Source organism: Castor canadensis, chromosome 8 (genome assembly GCF_047511655.1).
Source record: "Castor canadensis chromosome 8, mCasCan1.hap1v2, whole genome shotgun sequence".
NCBI lineage: Eukaryota > Metazoa > Chordata > Mammalia > Rodentia > Castoridae > Castor > Castor canadensis.
The window spans coordinates 33,700,757-33,718,444 of NC_133393.1; the positions used below are offsets into that span (position 1 = coordinate 33,700,757).

At 35.3% G+C, this 17,688-nt stretch overlaps 1 protein-coding gene across 2 annotated transcripts; it reads left to right on the plus strand.

Moving 5' to 3' along the window:
• The first annotated feature begins 4,704 nt into the window (after positions 1-4,704).
• Positions 4,705-14,906, plus strand: LOC141425686 (prolactin-like). 2 transcript variants are annotated; one of them, XM_074082791.1, is made up of 6 exons: positions 4,705-4,802; positions 7,076-7,164; positions 9,589-9,764; positions 11,204-11,311; positions 12,289-12,468; positions 14,559-14,906. In XM_074082791.1, the coding sequence occupies exons 2-6, from the start codon at positions 7,125-7,127 to the stop codon at positions 14,748-14,750; spliced, it is 696 nt and encodes a 231-aa protein (XP_073938892.1). In that variant the 5' UTR covers positions 4,705-4,802; positions 7,076-7,124; the 3' UTR covers positions 14,751-14,906. The 2 variants fall into 2 exon arrangements, with proteins under 2 accessions (XP_073938892.1, XP_073938891.1); XM_074082790.1 differs by having other exon boundaries at positions 4,740-4,802; positions 7,052-7,164.
• Positions 14,907-17,688: the final 2,782 nt, after the last annotated feature.

Sequence of the window (17,688 nt, forward strand, 5' to 3'; positions counted from 1 at the left end):
GGAGGAAGTAGGTCACTGGGAAATTCTCCTCAGTGCTAGTCCTTGTTGAACTCCTTTCCTTGGATTCTCATTGCTTCCCCACTCCCATTTGGTGACCAGTTGTGCTTTATCATGTCCTCTCCACCATGATGTTCTGCCTCCCTCAGGACTACAACAATGGAGCCAGCTGACTACCCACAATCTGAAATATTCTTCCTTCCTTACATTGTCTTTCTAGGTATTTTTTCCCAGATATGAAAAACAGACTAAAGCAACTATTTTTCATAATCCTGTAGATACAGCCCCAATGAGCCAAAATTGGAGATAATAATAACACAAATCTCTTTACCTTGTACAATGATTTATACATATATCTGTATAACAAACAGCTGCATATCATTTTTTCTGATGAACAAGCACATTTCTTCAAAATTTTGGAATTTTCTCTCACATGATATCTCTAAAAAGATAAGGCTTAAGATATAGACTTGTAATTTTCAGTTGCAATGAAACCGAATAGCTTTACTATTGTCCTTGCATCTGTTGCAGGAGAGAATTCATGTAATGAAGTCTTTCATACAGTTCACATTTTTGCTTTTGTGTTTAGGATGGTAAGGTTTTCCCTGCTTGAAATAACATTGCAATAAACTACATTTCAAGACTTTTGAGTTCTTGGAATTTTTTTTAACCAAGAGAAACCCCTGACATTTTCACAAAGCCTTTGGTCTTAACCTTGGAAATCTGGTCACATAGGATAAAGACAGAGGAAATGACCATGAAAGCTCTAAAAGTGGTATTCTATTATTAAATGCATATATATTCATTAAGTAATTGGCCAAATACGAAGTATATGCTGCTTTTAATATACTTTTTTAAGACACAAATATTTGGCAGGTGAACATTTTTCCTTGACTTTTGGAGTGATGATTAATGGTTGGAAAGGGCTTGGATGATAAGATGTTAACTGGACCTTCCTTTTTACCTTATATATATACTTATCATATACATAGGTATATAATATATAAATGTATGATATCATTTAAAATCATTGTAGTTTTTCCATTTCTATTTTTTATCCTTGGCTTCCTGAAGAGTAACTTATCTCCAAAAGCATCATTTTTATGGGATTCTTACTTTCTGTTGTATTGTTAGAAATATCCTCATATAATGAAAATATTACTTGCATTTTTAAAGGTACATCTAAAAATTTTTAATGACTGTTGTGAAATTAAAGTACATTTTGCATGTAGTAAATTTTTGTGATATGCACTGAGATTAGGATTACCTAAATAATTCAGAGCAAACCCACATACATATCTATTGCCCCACCTCCAACAAACATGGTGAAGAATTTAAAGCATGTACAGTTTTTAAAGTTAAAATGTTCCAGTGCAATTGAAAACATCAATGCATAAGTGTGCATGTTACAGAATTCTGATCTGAGCACTAAAAATAAGGGCTTCCACTCAATCATCATTGTTTGAAACATTAAGGAATTTGAAAGGTAAAAGTTAGTAATGATTTCATGAACAATTGTATGGGTCTTCAAAATCTTTCAAACAATTTGAATGCTTTTAATTCTGGAACTTGCTAACATGCACACAAAGTGTTAAATATTCTGAACAAAATAAGACGTTGATTTTTGTAGTTGGTTAATAAATGTCCTGCGAATACACACATAATAGAGACATGGCCCCCATGGTAACACCATTGAGTCTTGGTGGAACCATAAGAAGCAGGGTCCAGTGGGAGGTCTGAAGGCCATTGAGTGTGTCCTTAATGGAGACAGTGGAATCTGGCCACTTCCTCTTTCTTGCTTCCTGCCAGTAAGTGACCAGGTTGTCTACATTTCACTCCTGCCATGATGTGCCAATCAATCACAGATAAAAACTCCAGAATTGTGAGCCAAGATAAAGTATGTAATAGGTTGAAGTATTCAATAGTTAGCTGGCAGCTAAAGAGGGTTGGTAGCATCTTCATGGATACTACAGGTAAAGTTCTGGTACTGAAGATGCTAGCCAAAAGGGGAATACAGGGCAGTTGGCCAAAATATAAAATAAAATAAAAACATTAACACAGGTAATGACTAAAGGAATTATTTAGATTTAGCAACTAACCAATCATTGGTGACCATTAGAAGAAAATTAAAAAAGACAAAGCATAACACATAAACTGTTCATGTTTATGAACATGAGTTCCACGTTTTGGAAAACTGTAGAAAAAAATGTCAAACAAGTGAAGTTTTCCATTGAAAACAGATAAGTCCATCCTTAATGAACTTTTTCACTACTCTAATGTAGGGCACAGTTTGATGAAGTAAAACATTCACAAAAGAGTACATATGAACATTAGGGGAAAGTCATGGTATGTAGAATAGATAGAAAAATAGGTCAACTATGACTTTTCACATAAAATATGCCTTTTGCATTATTTAGATATTGCACTATCCCATTCACAGGAAATGAGGGGCTCTGAGGCAGCAAGGAAGCACAATAAATTTTACAGCGAAACATGTAAGTTCTTTGTAGTCAAATAAATCAATTTTCCTCTACTGAATAAACACAACTCTGGTTTTCTCAGATTATCCACAAAACAGGCAACACTTCAAAATTTAAGATTAAGTTGTCACATCTCAGTTCTTCATTTTTCCTTTTGTAAGGAATGCATATTAGTTTTCAAAGGGGTTTCATTGTGATATTTCCATACATGCATATAATGGACTTTGATCAAATTTATCTTCATCCATTACTCTTTCTCTTCAAAACAATTTTAACAGGTTTCAGTATTCAATTTTCATACGTGTGAATGAAGTACTTTGACTTCCAAGTAACTAGGTTTACAGACATGAGCCACTAATGCCTGGTCATCTTTTAGATTTTAGAGGAACTCTATTCTTATTTCCATAGTGACTGCACTAATTTACATGCCTAACAACTCCATAGAAGTGTTCGTTTTTCCTCACACACTACCAACATTTCTTGTTTGTTTCTTTGATGCTTGGAATTCTCACTGGGGGACAATATGAAATCTCAATGTTGTCTTGATTTACATTTCCTTGATGGCTAAGGATGCTGAATATTTCTTCACATATATATTGGCCACTTGAACTTCTTTTGAGAAGAATTTCTTCAATTGATTTGCCCATTTACTAATTGCATTGGTTTGGGTTTTTTGTTTGTGTGTGTGTGTGTGTGTTCAATTGGTGCAGCTTTATATATTCTGGATATTAATTCTTTATCTGATGAATATCTGGCAAAGATTTTCTCCCATTCTGTGGGTTGTCTCGTAGTTTTGATCATTGATTCTTTTACTGTGCTGAAATTTCTTATTGTGATATAATTCCATTTGTCGATAGTTGTTCATATTTCCAGAACAATTGGTGTCCTATTCAAAGGAGTTACCTATGCCTGTAACTTCAAGATGCTTTCCTATGTTTCTCTATAATAGTTTCAAAGTTTCAGGCCTTAAACTTAGATTTTTTTGGATTGTTTTTATGCAAGGTTAAAGATTAGAGTTCTAGGATCACTCTTCTAAATGTGAATATCCAATTTTCCCAGCACCATGTGTTGAAGTGCCAGTCTTTTCTCCAACTATGTTTTTTGGCACCTTTGCCAACAATCAGATGGCTGTAGCTGTGCAGGCTTAGTTCTAGATATAATTTCTATTCCATTGGACTATTTGTCTATTTCTTTGTCAGTATCACGCTGTTTTTGTTACCATGGCTTTGTAGTATAATTTAAGTCAGCATTGTTTAGGATTGCATTGGTTATTTGGGGTCTTTTGAGATTCTGTATGAATTTTACAGTTGTTTTTCTATTTTTAAAAAAATGACCTTGGAATTTTTCTAGGAATTGCATTGAGATTGAGCTTGGTTCTGGTAGTGTAGACATTTTCAAAATATTAATTCTGCTTATCCATGAGCATAGACACTCTTTCTGTCTTCTAGTGTCTTCCTCAATTTTTCTTTAAGATTTCATAGTTTTCATTTAGAGGCCTTTCACATATTCATTAAGTTTATTTCTAGATATTAACTTTTTGAACCTTTTGTGAATGGTATTACTTTCCTGATTTCTTTCTCAGCCTGTTCATGGTTTCTGTAGGGGTCTAATAAAATATAAGAAATTATGTGAATTTTCAGGTATTGGCTAAGACTTGATTTTTGTCCTAAGATATGATGTATTTCAGAGAAAGTTCCATGGGTTGCTGAGAAAAATGTGTTTCCTAGTATGTGTCTTTCAGAGCACAAAGATAATTAGAATGCAAAATTACTACTGAAAGATACAAGTCTTCTAAGAATCTTTTGCAGTGCAGGTGTAGCTATCATGAATTGCTTTAGTTTCTGTTTATTTTGGAAGGTTCTTATTTCTCCTTTGATTATGAAGGATATTTTTTCCAGGTACAGTAACCTAGGTTCACAGTTATCTTCTTTCCAGGCTTGAAATATATTAATCCATGTCCTCTTTGCATTTAAAGTTCTGTTGAGAAATCTGCTGCTCCTCTGATAGGTTTGCCTTTCAAGGTGTTTTCATACTTCTGTCTTGCACCTTTCAATACACTTTCCTCATTCTGGATGTCTGACGACCTAACTACAATCTGAAGTAAGAAGGATGTTTTCTGGTACAGGGAGTCTGAAAGGCCTATGCCCCACCTAGCAACAAACACAGATAGCCTGAAGACAGGCCCTGTAGGCTGTATACCATGCTGGTTGTTTGTTTTCATGTGACCCTGAGGTGACTGGACTTGGACTTTATAAGGGAGCATGTGGCCTGCCACCAGTATATCCTTCACTGCAGTGGATCCCACTTGCTTCTCTGCAGGACCAGGTAAGACTCTCTCCCTCTACTTGACCATCTTTCAATGCCATCTCTCACCAACACATAGGGTTCCCACTACTCCTCCGCCATGACTATTGCTTGTTCTCTAGCCACCAGAGAATCTCAGTCTCAATCCATAGCCTTAACCAACCCTTTTCAAAAGTCACCTTACTGTGGCATTCTGAGATGAGGGGAGTGACAAAATGTATTTCTTCACAAAGGCTAGTCTTCTACACCAGAGCAGTCATTGTCTTCCAAATCCCGTCACTGGATTTAAGGATGTGTGGGCTTTTCTTGCAGCTAGAATTTCCAGTATGTTGTCAGGTCCCTCTGACTGACCTTGTGATTGGGTTTTCAGCTTACCCTCTGCCTCCCAGGGAGCCAAGGATGGGCTTGGAATTGTTTGCTGCTTTTCTCTGTTGCCCAGGTTCTTTGTGCTTTTCTGATTTCTGATATTTCTTTCATGCTTCCCAATGCTTTTCTTCTCCGTCTTTCTTCTCTGTCTTTCTTCTTAACCTGACTCTCAATCACAGAGTAAAAATGGTAGATGCTTCTGATCCATTATGTTCCCCTTTCTCGATCACTGTCAATCATTACAGTATATTTTCTTGCACATAAGTTTCTGCAGGGAAAAGGTAATGTAGGACTACATTAACTTCACTACTATACAGCTTTGCTGTCTTAATAATTCAGACTTTCCTTGTCTAGGGAGCAAAATGGATATCCACCATAAGTCTATAGTATCCCAACCCCACTTTTAGAATGATAGAGTTTACCAATCATCACATTTGATGCTTAAGATTCAAAATCTAGCTTTACTTAAGCTAAGAAAATGGGAAAAAATACTTTCACAGATATGCTATTCTTTGTTAAGATTTCTAAGTCTCCAATCAGCACTTAGATAATTTTTAAAGCATATATTAACACTAACAATTACAAAAAAAGTAAATGTAATGGGAAGAGATTACTTTTCAAGTTTCTTCATCTCTCAGTCTTCCCTCAAAGACACTAAAATTGAGAGTAAAGGTCCTACTTGATGTAGATACATGGACTTAATAATTATAAAGGCATCAATGATACATACTTATTCATCATAATCATTTCATTTAGGAATTGTCTAAGAGGTAAGAGAACTTCTCAGCCAATGGATAATGATTGTTTTTGTCATGTTGTCCCAGAGTGAGCTAAGGTCAAGGAGAGTAGATGGGTCATATGTTAGCTAAAAACAGTTTAACATCCTATAGGAAAGAGTAGAAATAATTGAGTGGAATTGGAGTTTATTACATCTTGTATTGGGATCTTTGTAAATATATGTGTGTACAATGTATGCGTTTGACCTGAAAAACTACTATTTTGTTCCTTCAAAATAAATTCTCTCGGGTCAGGGTTGGTATTTTGCTTATCTAGGTGTGGGTAAACATCAATAAGTATAAATATTTCATTTCTGAACCTTTCTCACATCCATCCAAATTCCTCTTGAAACAATATCCTTCCTGCATCTAACTTGACTATAGACAAATTATTCTTTCCATCCTCCTTATTTTTAGTGTCTCTAAACTTCTGTTTCTTAGACTGTGAATGGGATAATGATACAACTTCATATATATGAAAGAGATAAAACTATAACTGTATGCATATATATACGTATATATACATATATATATACACACACACACATTTGTAAGCACTATACATATATACTGAAAACAAAGGATTTATTGGGGATAAACATAGGAGAGAATGCATTTTAAAAACAAAGTATAATATAGATATGTTATTGAAAATGGACTACATAAAATTTGAAAAAGCTAGAAAAACAAGGAGATTGAATTGGAGCATAATCTGAATTTATTCTGTATCTTCTGGTAAAAAGGACATAAATTTTTAAAACTCAATTGACTTAACAATCTTGAATGAGAAATTTTACAACTTACAATACAAGAGACCATTTTAGTTAAATATAATGCTATATTTTCTGAAATTGCAGAGAACTAAAGGTAAATTTCAAAGTAATGGGGTTCTATAGTTTTATACATCTTCTACCCCAACTAGTATAAAGATCTCACATTCATCAGTTTTCTCATTTCCTTTTGCTCTAATTAATCAAAATCCTTCATTTCAGGCCAGTATGTCTTCCTAAATATAAATAAGAAATAAAATAGCATTTGGTTTGAGATTGTGGGGGTCATCTTAATGAAGGAATTTGGTTACTGGAAAGGGAGAATGTCTGATTAAATATATTCATGAATATGTCAAAGGTTTATAAGCCAACATCTTCACAGGAGAAAGTTGTACAACTCCCAGGTCTTTTTGGGTGAAGTGTGTTCCTGAATGACCACCACCATGGACAGCAAGCAGTCATCATGGAAAGGTATGTGCAACTGCTCAATGGATTTGTGAACAATCTGGTGTTTGGGGTAAAATAATGTGAAATATTAGGTAATTACAAGAAGTTTAAGGCAAACAGGGTTATAAGAATCTTCTAATCATTATTCTAGAAAGCAATTGTACAAGGAAGGGCACAATGGAATAGATCAGTCATTCATGAATAGTGGATCCTCCTTCTCCTAGAGACATTTTGCATTGTCTAAATTGAGATAAGGCAGGAAAGGGTAAGATTATACTGGTGTTCGATGGGTAGAAACCAGGGAGGCTGCTAAATATCCTCCAATGCATTCTCCAAGGACAGCTCCCAGAACATGAAATAACCCAACTCAAAAGACAAATGATTCTGAGATCAAGAACTATACTAGAATAAGACCTCAAGAGTTTGTACATCCACATTGTCATACTTCAGAAGAAAAAAGTTCACACTTTCTGGCTCCAAGATCTCTTATATGAATTACACCATTTGAATCAACCTGATGAAATTATTCTGAGTCATAATGCAGACAATGTTAGCAAATATGCATCTCATGCTGCTTTGTCAATTTGGTTCAAGCCAAATGGCATTTCACAAGGAAAAACAGGCAAGGGCTAAATAATAGACTGTAATTTCTTGGTGATATTTTCTTTTTTCTTTTCTTTCTTTTTCTTTTTCTATTTTTTGGTGGTACTGGGGTTTCAATTCAGGGCCTTATACTTGCAAGGCAGGTGCTCTACCACTTGAACCACTGCACCAGCCTTTACTGATATTTTCAAGAAAAAAAATTACTACTAACAACAAAATTTGTTTTTTGAAATGAACAATAAAAATATTTGTCTATTTTACCTCATCATAGACTATGAAAATCCCCCAGATAATAAATACATAGATAAGTGTTCTCAGCATTAAAGAATATTCAGTTAGGAATATCCTAGAGTACTAGTCTGTATTCTCTTTTTTCAAAGCACAATTCTTTTATACATGTAGACAAAACATCTCTTCACCTACATTATATGACTATAACATATATTAAGCAACTTTTAGAAGCATTGTGGTTTTGGAAATTTAAAGATCTGTAATATGAGATATCTCAGAAGATTATTTTAATTTATAATGTAACTAAACAATTTGTTTAGTTACATTATAAACCAAACAACTTTTAAGTATATTTAACTTACTTGGGATACTTGGAGTTGGGTGTTTTTTCACACATTAGTCTTTAACATTGCATTATTTTATCTTAGACATTTCCAATTGCATCTGTCAAAGGTTCTATGGAACTGAGAAATACATGTTTACATCAGAAGTTCTTGGAATTATGTCACTATGTTAAAGAGTGATATTAATTGGGCACCTGTGTGCTGTTTCTTTCCTTTCAGAGTGCAAATTATTGATATGTTAATGATAGGTATCTGTCCATCTGCTGAGACAGCAAAGTGATGATAAAACCAACACTGATCCTTGTCAAGATTTTTAATGTGGGGGTTTGATAGAGCAGGAAAAGGGGATAAAATCAAGTTATGTAGGGCCTCTGTTACCATATAATCAAGGCAGTGTGTTGTTCTTTAAAAGTAATGGTAACAACCTCTACAAACACTGAGTCTCAGGAATAATAACATGGTCCCTGATACACATGCAAAGGGAGGGCCCACAGGTGTGTATGATGTGACAAGGTGAAGACAAAGACCATGGTGTTGGTGTTCTGCCTGCCCTATCTGCTAATAAAGGGAGGGGGATCATTTAACCTCCCTAAGCCTTCTATTTCATCAATATGATTTAGTGATAACTAAGAAAGCCCAGTCTGTTCACAGGAGCATTGCAAAGCCCAAATTTTGAAAGAAAAAATCTGAATGGTTTGGCAAAATTTCAGACAAATGGGTGGGATTATAATGGTGAGTTAGCCACTCAGCCTACATCATTTTTATGATAGGATTCTTTTCATAATCAATCAAGCATTCATGAGTTTATTCTTGTCAGCCATGAAGATAAAACACCTCAATGAACTGCACTGTCTTTGTCACATTGGAGCCTGAAATGCAACTATTGGACATGGACTTAAAAAATCATAAACTATGACCACCAAAAATCTGCAGAAACACCCAAGACATTAGATTATCTTGAGAATGACTTAAACACCCTGCTTCGGAATTAATTTAAGCTCCAAATCTTTGCAAGGTATAGAAGTCCTTCTGGAAGAAATACAGAAATGCAGGAAGTCACCCACTTTTCAAGCTAGATATCTGTATAAATATAATTATTTATCTAAATTGATACAGTGGAAGGTGTTGCTTCTTCTCCCACCCCAGCTATACTAGCAATTCCTGTAGAAAAGGACAGTGCTGAGGGAGAAAGTTTCCCACAGCAGAATTACATCTGATAACCTCGGCAGAATAGATCATCTCAAAGTGGGTTGTGTTTTTGTTTACACAGGATCACTCCTGCTGCTGCTGGTGTTAAACCTCCTTCTCTGCAAGAATGTGGCTGCCAGCCCTGCCTGTGCAGGTGGGGCTGCGAACTGCCGCTTGAGCCTCCAAGACCTGTTCACCCGTGCAGTCGCCCTGTCTGACAACATCTATAAAGTTGCTGAAGACGCATTCAGGGACTTTGTAAGTATCCCACTCATTGCTTCTTCCCAAAAGAAGCCTTCATGCCAAGGATAGGACTGTATGCAATTTAATAAAGAAAACCTCGTGAACCAAATTGTAAACAATATACCTTTAAGTAAAAGAAGGCATCAGATAATAAAAGGTGGAAAAAAGGAGAAAGCTCCAGTTTCATGAAAGCTCAAATATTCTCAAAGAATGCAATGATTTTTATAGATTTTCATTAATTCATCTATATTAAAAATCTAAAACAAGGCGTAAAGCTATTTATAAGTTATGAGAAGAGCCAGATTTTTGTTCTTAGAAGCCAGTCTCCCTGGGCAATCTGTATTCAGCATAAGGTAGATATTCAATAAACGCCAATTGCATTGCAGTGAATTGGTTGGATGGAATAGAATTAAGCTGAACTGAAGCCATGTCCGAAGGGGGAAAAGCCAAATCAAAAAAAAAAAAAAGGCTTTTCAGAACCCCCAAAATGATAGGAATCATTGTTTTAAGATTTCCAGTGCACGAATTGATAACTACAACACAAAGGCTGGTTTACAATTGGAAACAGAGTTTTTCTTCCTTTTTAAGGTACTTTGAACGTTGTATTTTAGATCTTCTAAGTCAAGCAAGGAGCCCACAATACATTAGGACTTCAGTATATCATTGGGCCTCCAGAGAATATGACTCAATATTTGCAATTAAATATATATTCATAAAATTATTTTCACTCACTAGTTTTTCTTTTATTCCTTGTTTTTGACTGACCATCCTTCGTCTTCCACATCTTCCTACTAATCCTTTTAAATTTTCACGTTTGCCTAATATTATTTTTAAACCATGAAGTTTACTATTTTTTTCACTTTTTAATCTATTCACAACTTTATATTTCCTGAAAGTTATGCTCTGTTAATTTTGACTTATTTTGTCACAACCAGTAATATTGAATTTTGAATTTATGATAAACTTGGTGAGGTACAGCTATGTGTATTCAGAGGTAATTGAAAGAAAAATTGCAATTTTATAATGTCTGATTAAAAGAAGCATATCTGTTGGACACACAAGAAATAAGAGACTAAATGGATAAACAGATACTTACGTACTTTGGCATTTGGTATTTAAAACACTTGATGGTTTGTAGTTTGGCTGCATTTAGTGTTTGCTTTTCAAATAGCAACCCATAGGAAGGGTGAAAGGAAGGTTGTGACAATACAGGAATAGTAAAGAAGAGAACAAGTTCAAAGGTTTGATGAAAAGTTAGATGAAAACAATGAGATTACAAACTAATCACAAAAAAAGTAGGCAAAAGGACTTGTTTGTTATCTCCAAAGGTTCAATATTATGCAGTGCTTTTTTGAGAAAATTGCACATCTACCAACTGTATGAATATTCTGCTAATGGATTAGCTTTTTCAATTCCCAAGCTATAACTAATTGAATTTTGTCTATCTTTTCTAGCAAAAAACATATGCCACTGGCCGGGAATTCATTTCCAGGGCCATCAACAGCTGCCACACTTCTTCCATTCCTACTCCAGCAGACAAGGACCAAGCCCTAAATACTGAGGTAGGTCTTAAGCCCAGGTTTTTCGCCAAAACAGCTGAGGCAGCATTCTAGGGTTGCTGTACTATAAATTATTAGAGTCACTAAAATAAGGATAGTAATCACATATTTAGAGAAAAAGAGAGGAAAAGAATGCAATCTAAGAAAATTTACATTATGTAGCTGATAAATTATAAGTAAAAACAAATATTAGGTAAGTTTGCAATAGATCTATAAATTGTGCATGCAGAGGACCTTTCACCCAATGCCTTATACCTACGATTGCATATATCGTTCTGTAGGGATGTGTCAGGTGAGTTGGAGAAGCATGAGTAAATAGCTACATTGGATAGATGTAAGAAATGCAAATGCAGTTATGTAATGCTTCTCCATTGACAGCACATTACACCCCTGATCACTGAAGGATTTGAGCCCTCATGTCTAGATTTTCAAGAGACTTCTGGTTCTACTTGTACATCTCTAACACTTACTTCCTTATTCTTCCCTGACTCTTCTGTCTCATGCTGCATCTTAATTGAAACACACCTTACCAAGCACATCCAACAAAATACTATGTTTCTTGCAGCAGCAACTCTAGTCTCTGTTCTGATAACAACAAAATCTACATATCAACCCAGCTGGAGTTTTATTGTTCTAATCTATCCCTTCTGAAATAATGCCATAACTAGTCTAAACATAGTTTAAAGTAAACATCATACACATGATATATCTATATATGTGTGTGTGTTTGTATATATATATATATATATATATATATATATACCTCCACAAATAGTCAGTTCTTTAAATAAACCAGTTTTGTAACTTTAACAATACCATACAGTTTGCATTGCTAAAAATTGTATTATCTACAGAAAATTCTTATATACTCATAGGAATAACAAAGAGATATTTTAATTCAATTTCTCCACAAAAATTACATGTTCCAAACCCTGCTGTATTTCACTTCCTTTAATGTGATGTTCAATGTGGTTGATCAGTCTGGAACACTTCTGAATATGGTCCGAGGCTTATTGCGCTCCTGGGAAGACCCTCTGCAGCACCTGACCACCACAGTGAGGGATATGAAAGAATTCCCAGCGGATATGATTAGAAGAGTCCAAGAGATTGAGTATAAAACCCATCAACTTCGAGAGGGCATGGAGAAGATAATCAAACAGGTGAGCAATCTTTGATACTTCTTTGATTTTCTCATCAATGAAAGAGGCAACCTTTGTATGGGAAATGGATTTAAATTCCTCACTTTGCTAGAACAAATAGGCATCCCATGGTGTAAATGATTAGGCCAGGCCTTAGTCATCCATAGTGTGAGATCCTGATGAACATCAACCTTACCAATAGCTTTCCATATTTGACAGGTGTAGCCTTTCCTACACTATCCACAAATCCACTAAGGCTTCCCTTTCCCTGGGAATGGGGTAAAATATTTTCCAGAGAAAGAAAATCAGAGAATAGAATCATCAAGATAAATGCTCTTTTCAAAGTTCTCAGGACACATGCATTGAAATGCTGGTCAGATTCTGTCTCCATTCTACCCACACCAGAGGATTAGAGTGGGAAGGGAGAAAGGAGAAAATCAAAATCACACTGGACTGTAGCTCCCCCCCTGCCCCATCACCAAGGAAAGATTGAAAAGAAGAGGCCATAGCTTCAATGGTGTCTCACAATACTAGACGTCACAAAAAAAAGGGTGTGTTTTTCTGGAATTCTCCTAATTTCATAATATCTAGAAAAATATTTCATCCTAAACTGTGTTTTGCTTGGGGATACAAACCTAAACTCATATATTATAAATAATCATTCTAAAAATTCATCATATTTAGATTAAATTAGTTTTTCCAGTATTTATCTCTATTCAGATAGAATAATTTCAACTTTAGTGAGATTCCAGCTTTCTGAAATTTTCAGAAATAATGTGTCATCTAAAGAAAAACCTATGGCTATAGAAGTAATAGCAGAAGCAATTTTATACTTCTTTTTATGTACTAAGTACATGGTATCATGTGATATTTTTGTCATTTGCATGGGAGAAGACTACAAATCTGAGCAAAAACACAACAAATACAAAGAGTACATTAACCCAGCCATCTATGAAATAAACATCTTGATTTTCAATTTATTTTCTTTATTAGTATAAGCCTACTTCCTGATGTAGCTAAGGTGTTCCATAATGCTTTATTTTTCTATTCCTTTTTTCCTCCCACTTCTTTATTTAATTATGTTGATGTCATTATACCTCCCACAATAAATATTCCCAACAATTTTCTCAAAAAAATTTTTATCAAATATAAAAAGCTTAAAGCCAGACAATACACATAAATTCTGATAGGTAATGCGATATATTAAAAAATGTACTTGCTCTGTAAGAGAAAAGTCTGCAAATAAAAATCTATAATTATCTCAGACTGGTACCTAGTTGGCTCTCTAACTGAGACATTCTTAAAGGTGCCAAGATACTTCCTTTTCTGTATGATCTCTGGAGATTCCCAGCTTGCATAAGCCAATAAAGTCCAGAGGTACAAACTACCCCTTCTCTCAAGATGTTTCACAGGTTGTTTTTGTACTCCTAGTCATGCCTTAGCACACAGTCCTCACTACTAAGAGGTCTTTGGCAGCACCTTACATAGCCCACTACCTCCCACCCCCGAGAACTAAAAAGAAAACAGCTATTCTTCATAGAAATTTGGAAGGGACCGTTCCTGATTTATATGAAAGACCCCCTAAATACAACAACAAATCTTCACCATACTCATCATCAGATTATCTGCATCTAAAGCATTTAATGCATTCCTCATTATTTCTAACATTTTAGTACATACATTTTCTAAACAATGGATTCAGTTCAATGGAAGGAAAAGATAAATGGTGAACTATCAGAAGAACTAAAGTGCAGAGGCCATGCTAGGGACAAGATTTGGAAAATGTAAAAGTCACTCAAGTAAAAGAACAACTCTTCCAAAGTCCCTTGGTCAAAGCCAAGTGTATTTTGTAACAGCAACTTTCTGCTTTTTCACCTGACTACTCCTGTAAGAACATAATTAATCTGTGATCTCTCTGATGCCAGAAAACTTATACATATGTCCTACTTTTATATTTATGACACACTGATCCAGATACACAAAAATCTATGTCTTTGGCATATGTTTTCCATTCCAATATCATCCATAGGTCATAATTCAGCAATTAGAAGGAATGGTATAAGCAAATACTAATAGTATGAATAATAAGTGACTATCTTTTTGGTGACTAGGTTGAACCTGGAGTTATAAACGATGACATCTTCGCTGCCTGGTCTGGACTTTCATCACTGCAGGAGGGTGACAAAAACTCTCGCCTTGTGGGATTTTATAACCTGTTCCACTGCCTACGCAGGGATACAAATAAGGTTGACAATTATCTCAAGATCCTGAAGTGCAAAGTTGTCCATGAAGGCAGCTGCTAATCACATATCAATTCCCTCTATGTCTGAGATGGCTCTCATGGATGTATCTCTTGACAAGTTTCTTTTAGTTTTATAGATTTTTCATGTGTGCTTGGGTGTAATGGGTCTCTACCTAAAAAAATAAAAACTGACTCTTTACAAGTGCATATCTAAAAAGCCAGTTTGCCAAAGTTTCTTTTTTTTCATTTAATGGAAAATCAAAAGAAAACGTATCACTACCATTGAGAAGTTCTTTTCAAAATTTGTGACAAATAAGAGAAACTAGGATTTCAAATAAGAAAATTAATAATTAACTTTAGAACCACAGTAAGTTAACATGGGTCATTATTGGAATCCAAAAGTTTGGTTACCATTCATAACAATCCCATCAAGAAGACGGAATCCTCAGGATGCTTTATGAAAGTCACCACTTTCTGTGAGCTGACTTTCACATTAGTGAGATAGACACTGCTAGTGCTCTGCAATGGCAAAGTCTAAAATAGTTAGGATGCAAACATACAAAATGGCTCTAGATTTCTCCAGTAGCTCTTTCCTATCATGCTTCACTGAGTTCCCATCCCATTAGAATCTTTCTGGACACATTCCATGCATTCTAGTCCCTCTGATTTTCACAAGACCTTTTCACTCAAGTTTCAGCCACATTTCATATGCCAAATATTTAAGATTTTCCTCTCTTCCTTTTGTGGCTCATAGGATATCAGGTAAAGCAGATGTCAGCAACTGAAATATTTCATTCCCTTCTTTCTACTGGATCTTTATTCCTTACTTTGTCAGAATAACATAAACAATTAGGAGAAATAAAACAGTTTCTGAGAGCACTGTTTTATGAGGTACTGTGATTGACTTCACATTTCTGACAGGCTCTGGACTTGAATTTCTTCTGAGTGACAGGTGTGTCTCTCTTGTGTGGCACACTAGTGTGGTTTCAGCAGAAGTGCCCTGGCTTGATTCTCCTATCTACCCCAAGGCGCTGCACTCTGTAGAATCCTTTACAGCCTCTACTGCAGGTCCTTACCCTAAATGCACCCTACTAAAAAAATTGTCCCAAAGTCAGCAATCTTCCAACTTAAAGGAAATTCATCCATCATAACCACTCTAAGCAATAGAGTAGCAATAAACCCAAATCACTGCTGAGCCCTCTCTTGGATCTTACAAATCTCTTCTCCTATTCACATTAACATAGAGAGAATCAGAAAATAGAGTTCATTAGCAGACAATCACCTCAGGAATGAGACACCATTCTTCCCTTCTTTTGAATCCCATGAGTAATTATCTCTATCAACAATTATCTTAGAGAAGCAGCCTTACAGGTATCCTCTACTAGACCACTAAATGGTAACTCCCACATCCAATCCCTAAAAATATCTAATGTTCACTGTTCAGTCTAGATAAAATTGATTGAATGAGGGTGGCTCAGCTTGTTCACCACACTTTAAACAAGCCAGGATGAGTGTTGATGTAAAGGCCCAGTCCTTAGAAGGTGGTAGGATTCCCAGGGGGGTTTTGAAGGACAGTCATGGATTCTGCTGGGATTTCTAGACAGTACACAATGGGAAACATCCATTCTACATCCTGATAGATATTAAATAAAAAGATGAAGGGGTGGAATAAAGCCAAAGCTATAAAGAGGCATAGGAGAGGAGAGAAAGATAAGATGAAAGAAAAGGAATAAAAAGATAGAATTGAATGATAAGATGCAGTTAGCATAGTGAACTTGGTGAAAAACTATATCTACATTAATTATTAGCTCTGAAAGCAAATAGCATCTACAGTTTTCCTTTCACTTCCGTCTTCTGTTTTCCTGAAATTTTTGTTTGTTTTAGGAATATTCTTGCCTCCATCAATTGAGGTGCCATAGTCTCAGCACAAGCAGAACTTGGGACTTCTGCAGGTCATGATTCAAAGCAACTTTCTACCTCTTTTTCAAGAAATAATAAAGATAAAACTTTCCCCGATCAATAGGAACATTTTCCAGCATTAACCAATCTCTTTTCTACACGAGAAGGGATATGTTGATCTGAGTCTTGCTTCTGTCTCTAACTGTGCAGACCCACAACTTTCATACACATCAGAATGCCCTACCCCAAACCAAACTATCCCCCATCTCTTTCCTCTTGAATGCATGCAAAGCATCAATGCCCTCACTCAGATTTCATCTTTTTCTTTTAAAAGGCAGAAGAGTATGGGAGAAACATGTATATTCATTATTTCTAAGTTATTTATGTTGAATACATGTTATTCTATTATGTTTCTTACTTAGTTTTCTTCCCATCAATTTCTAGCTATTTCCAACAGAGATGATGGTATTTATCAGGAGTGAAATTTTCCAATGAAGGACAGTGTCATTGTACAAAATATAAGTTCAACATTACCCTACTTGCGTTTCACACATTTTGTTTTACAAAGTGTTGATTCCAAGCAAAAATTTAAGACTTCAAGTAAACTACTGAGGAGGTGATAGTCCTTGACTGTGACATGGAAACTGGATGTTGTAATTTTCAGACAAAATTGAGCAAGCCACAGGTGTGTAATGGTGTTGCAAGAGGTAGTAAGACAGAATATTTGAGAAGAATATATCTATCGCTTCTTTTCTAACCAGAGTGAGTCTTCATTCTTCTTCCATGGTTTTCTTTCTTCTTCTTCTTTTTTTCTTCATTCATTTATTCATATGTGCATACATTCTTTGGGCCATTTCTCCCCCCACCTTCCACATTTCCAGGCAGAATCTGTTCTGCCCTTTTCCTAATTTTGTTGAAGAGAAAACATAAGCAATAATAAGAAAGACATAGTGTTTTTACTACTTGAGATATGGATAACTATATGATTACACTTGAAGAAATGGTCCTGTAAGAATAATAGCAGTGCTGTCAACAGTGAAACAAACTAACCCTACAAATTCATTGATCTCATAGTTAGGTAACCCATACATATTGGCACT